The sequence below is a fragment of the Penaeus monodon genome, chromosome 42 (genome assembly GCF_015228065.2).
Source record: "Penaeus monodon isolate SGIC_2016 chromosome 42, NSTDA_Pmon_1, whole genome shotgun sequence".
Classification (NCBI taxonomy): Eukaryota; Metazoa; Arthropoda; class Malacostraca; order Decapoda; family Penaeidae; genus Penaeus; species Penaeus monodon.
In genome coordinates this window covers 29,831,396-29,834,700 of record NC_051427.1, presented here as the reverse complement: position 1 = coordinate 29,834,700, position 3,305 = coordinate 29,831,396, and the positions used below count along the sequence as shown (strand labels likewise).

General features: G+C 39.6%; 1 protein-coding gene across 1 annotated transcript in view; it reads left to right on the top strand.

Annotated features, from left to right (window-relative positions):
• The window catches only part of LOC119599252, a 7,719-nt gene extending 6,678 nt beyond the window's left edge, over positions 1–1,041 (top strand). Inside the window, exon 2 of the mRNA XM_037948986.1 lies at positions 455–1,041. Coding sequence (XP_037804914.1) covers positions 455–832 — 378 coding nt within the window. The 3' untranslated portion in view covers positions 833–1,041. The remainder of the gene's footprint in view (positions 1–454) is intronic.
• Positions 1,042–3,305: the final 2,264 nt, after the last annotated feature.

Genomic DNA, 3,305 nt, shown 5'->3' with positions numbered 1-3,305 from the left:
TACCTCTTCCCACAGCTCAACTTTTCCCATATTTTAGAAACCCAAGTCGTTAGATTACGCAAGTTTATGTTTCTAAGTTAGGGAATTCGGCTGGATGAGATTATTCTGAGTTATAAGATGAAAGTAGATTACATTCCCTTGCCACATCAAGAATAACTCTCCTTTTGCCTTTTCCTTTGACTGGCACTCTCTCTCTCTCTCTCTCTCTCTCTCTCTCTCTCTCGTTCTCGCTCTCGCTCTCTCTCTCTTCCTCCATCTCCCTTTCTCCCTCTCTGCTTTCATCCCTCTCTCCCTCCCTCTTTCCCTCTCCCCCTCTCTCCCTCCCTGCCGTCATCCCTCCCTCCCTATTTCCCTCCCTCCCTCTCCCTCCCCTCCCCCTCCCTCTCTCAAAACCCTATAAACTGCACAAATAGCTAAAACGTATCCTAACTCTCTCTTTCTCCCCGCACAACAGCTGCCCTCTGACCCTGTGGCGCCGCACGAGGTCAGCCTGGTGGAGTACAGATCAGAGTCGGTGACCTTGTTCCACCACGACTCCCGGATGTCCCTAAACCCGACCAACTACAGCCTGTCGTTCCGGCCTGTGCTCGCCTCCGACTCCGGGACCTACGTGTGTCGCGTCAACAACCGAGATGACTCGGAGCTCCCCATCAAGCTCATCGTGCAAGGTAAGGGGGACTGGAGGCTGGATGATGGGTATACGTTGGCTGGTTTTGTTGTATTTGTGGGTTTGTTTCGTTTGATTGTTTGTGAAGGGGTTACATTTGGGTGTTTGTTTGTGTGTGGGGTGTATGTGTTCGTGTGTGTATCGGTTTGTTTTTTGGCAGTTTGAATATTTTTATTTCTGTCTTTGTTTTGTTTTTTCTTTTTCCTGGTATGACCCTCCCACTTTTCTTCATTTCCTCTTTTCTCTTTTGCGTGTCTCGGTTTCTTGCTTTACATTTTTGCGGCTTGCTTCCTTTTCCTCTTCGTAAAATATTTTTTACTCACGTTCCACCTCTCTCCCCATTCTACTTTTATCATTCTTTCTTTCTTTGTCCCTCTCTCCCTTCTGCATTTCTCCTCCTCTACCTACCTCTCTCTCCTACTTCCTAACATAATACCCTCCTCCCCCACCTCTCTCTCTCTCTCTCTCTCTCTCTCTCTCTCTCTCTCTCTCTCTCTCTCTCTCTCTCTCTCTCTCTCTCTCTCCTCCCCTCCTCTCTCCCTCCCTCCCCCCTCTCTCTCCTCCATCCTCCACTCCCTCCTCTTCCATCCATCCATCCATCCATCCTTCTCATCTAATTATCATCTATGATATATATATATATATATATATATATATATATATATATATTATATATATATATATAATAATATATATAATATATATATATATATACTACACATACATACCTATAATACATACATGCATATATATCAATTATCATAGTATACATTCTTCTCATATCTCATATATTACATACCTCTGCTCTATCATACCCTCTATCTCATATCTCATACTCTCTCTCTCTCTCTTAATACCCTACTTCTTCTCGCCTTCTTCGCCCCCTCTCTCTCTCTCTCTCTCTCTACTCTCTCTCTCTCGGCTCCACTAAATCATATTCTTCAATTCTTTCCTTCCAGGAATGTTGGGATAAAATTCTATTTTTTTTTTTCTGTTCCATTCTTCATTTTTAATGTTTCTTCTTTTTTTTCTTATTTCATTCCTTCATTTTCTCATTATGTTTCCCTTTTTTTTGTTTCATAATCTTTCTCGTTTCATTTCGTTTTTTTTCCGGTTATGTAAAAGAAAAATATGGCATCAGTGCCAGTGATGATGATTATGTTTCTGATATAATAATGGTATGAACAGTGATAAGGATAGCGATAATAATACTTTTGATGCTTGAACAGCAAGGATAATGGCAGTGGTAATCATTATAAGGTTGACAGAACAGTGATAATAATCATAACAATAATGATGATAATAATGATGATAATGATGATGATAATAATAATAATAATAATAATAATGGTAATAATAATGATAATAATGATAATAATAATAATAATGATAATAATAATAATAATAATAATAATAATAATAATAATAATAATAATAAAGTAAGGATAAGAATAAGAATCACAATAATAATAATAATGATAGTAATAATAATAGTGATAATATTGATGATAATAATAAGAACGGTGTTGATAAAGCAATGCCAATAATGAGTACAATATTGATACAATAAAGATAAAGTTAATGAAACTTACATGATGGTACAATAATGATAATAAGGATGACGGTAATAGATGGCAATAGTAATATCACAATCTTCTGTTATTCCTGTTACCGTTATCATGTTACATAATTAAATACAAAAATATTGTTGATATATCCCTGATACATGATTGTTCAATACTTCGGTGTAAGCACCACCACTAATATATATATAATTGTGACTTGAAGAATGATAGATATCGTCATTATCACTCATTTTCATTCATATATGCAAATTTATGAGATTTAAATAATCTCCAGTAATCTCTTGTTCCTCAACTTCATTTTCTCTTTCTATCTTCATCTCCATCATTGTTAACACCACCACTACTACTTCCACCACCACCAACACTACCACCATCACCATCATCACCATCATCATCACCACCACCATCATCATCACCACCACCACCACAACAACCACCACCACCACCACCACCACCACCATCATCACCACCACCACCACCACCACCACCACCATCATCACCACCACACCACCACCACCACCACCACCACCACCACCACATCACCATCATCACCACCACCACCACCACCACCACCACCACCACCACCACCACCACCACCACCACCACCACCACCACCACCACCACCACCCCCTCTTCTTTTCTCTCCACTTCCCTCTTTGTATATTTTCCATCACCCCGTTGAATGGAAGGCAATGGGGGTTCGGGGAATGACGAACGAAGAAAAGGAGTGAAAAGAGAGAGAGAGAGAGGGGGGGGGGATGATTTCAGAATGACTGGCTGAAATAACAGTGATAACAGTATAAAGGAATTGCGATTTCGGGTCTGAAATATCGAGTTGTGGTCTTTTCTTTTTTGTTATTATTATTATTATTATCAGTGTTATTATTGTAATCGTATACCTCCTTCTTTCTCTCCTTCTGCTTTCTTCTTCCTCCTCCTTCTCTGACTTCTTTCCCCCCTTCCTTCTTCTCCTCCTTTTCCTTTCCTCGTTAATTTCCTTCTCTTCCGTATCCCTCCTCGCCTCTTATCTCCTTTTTTCTACTTCTCCTCCT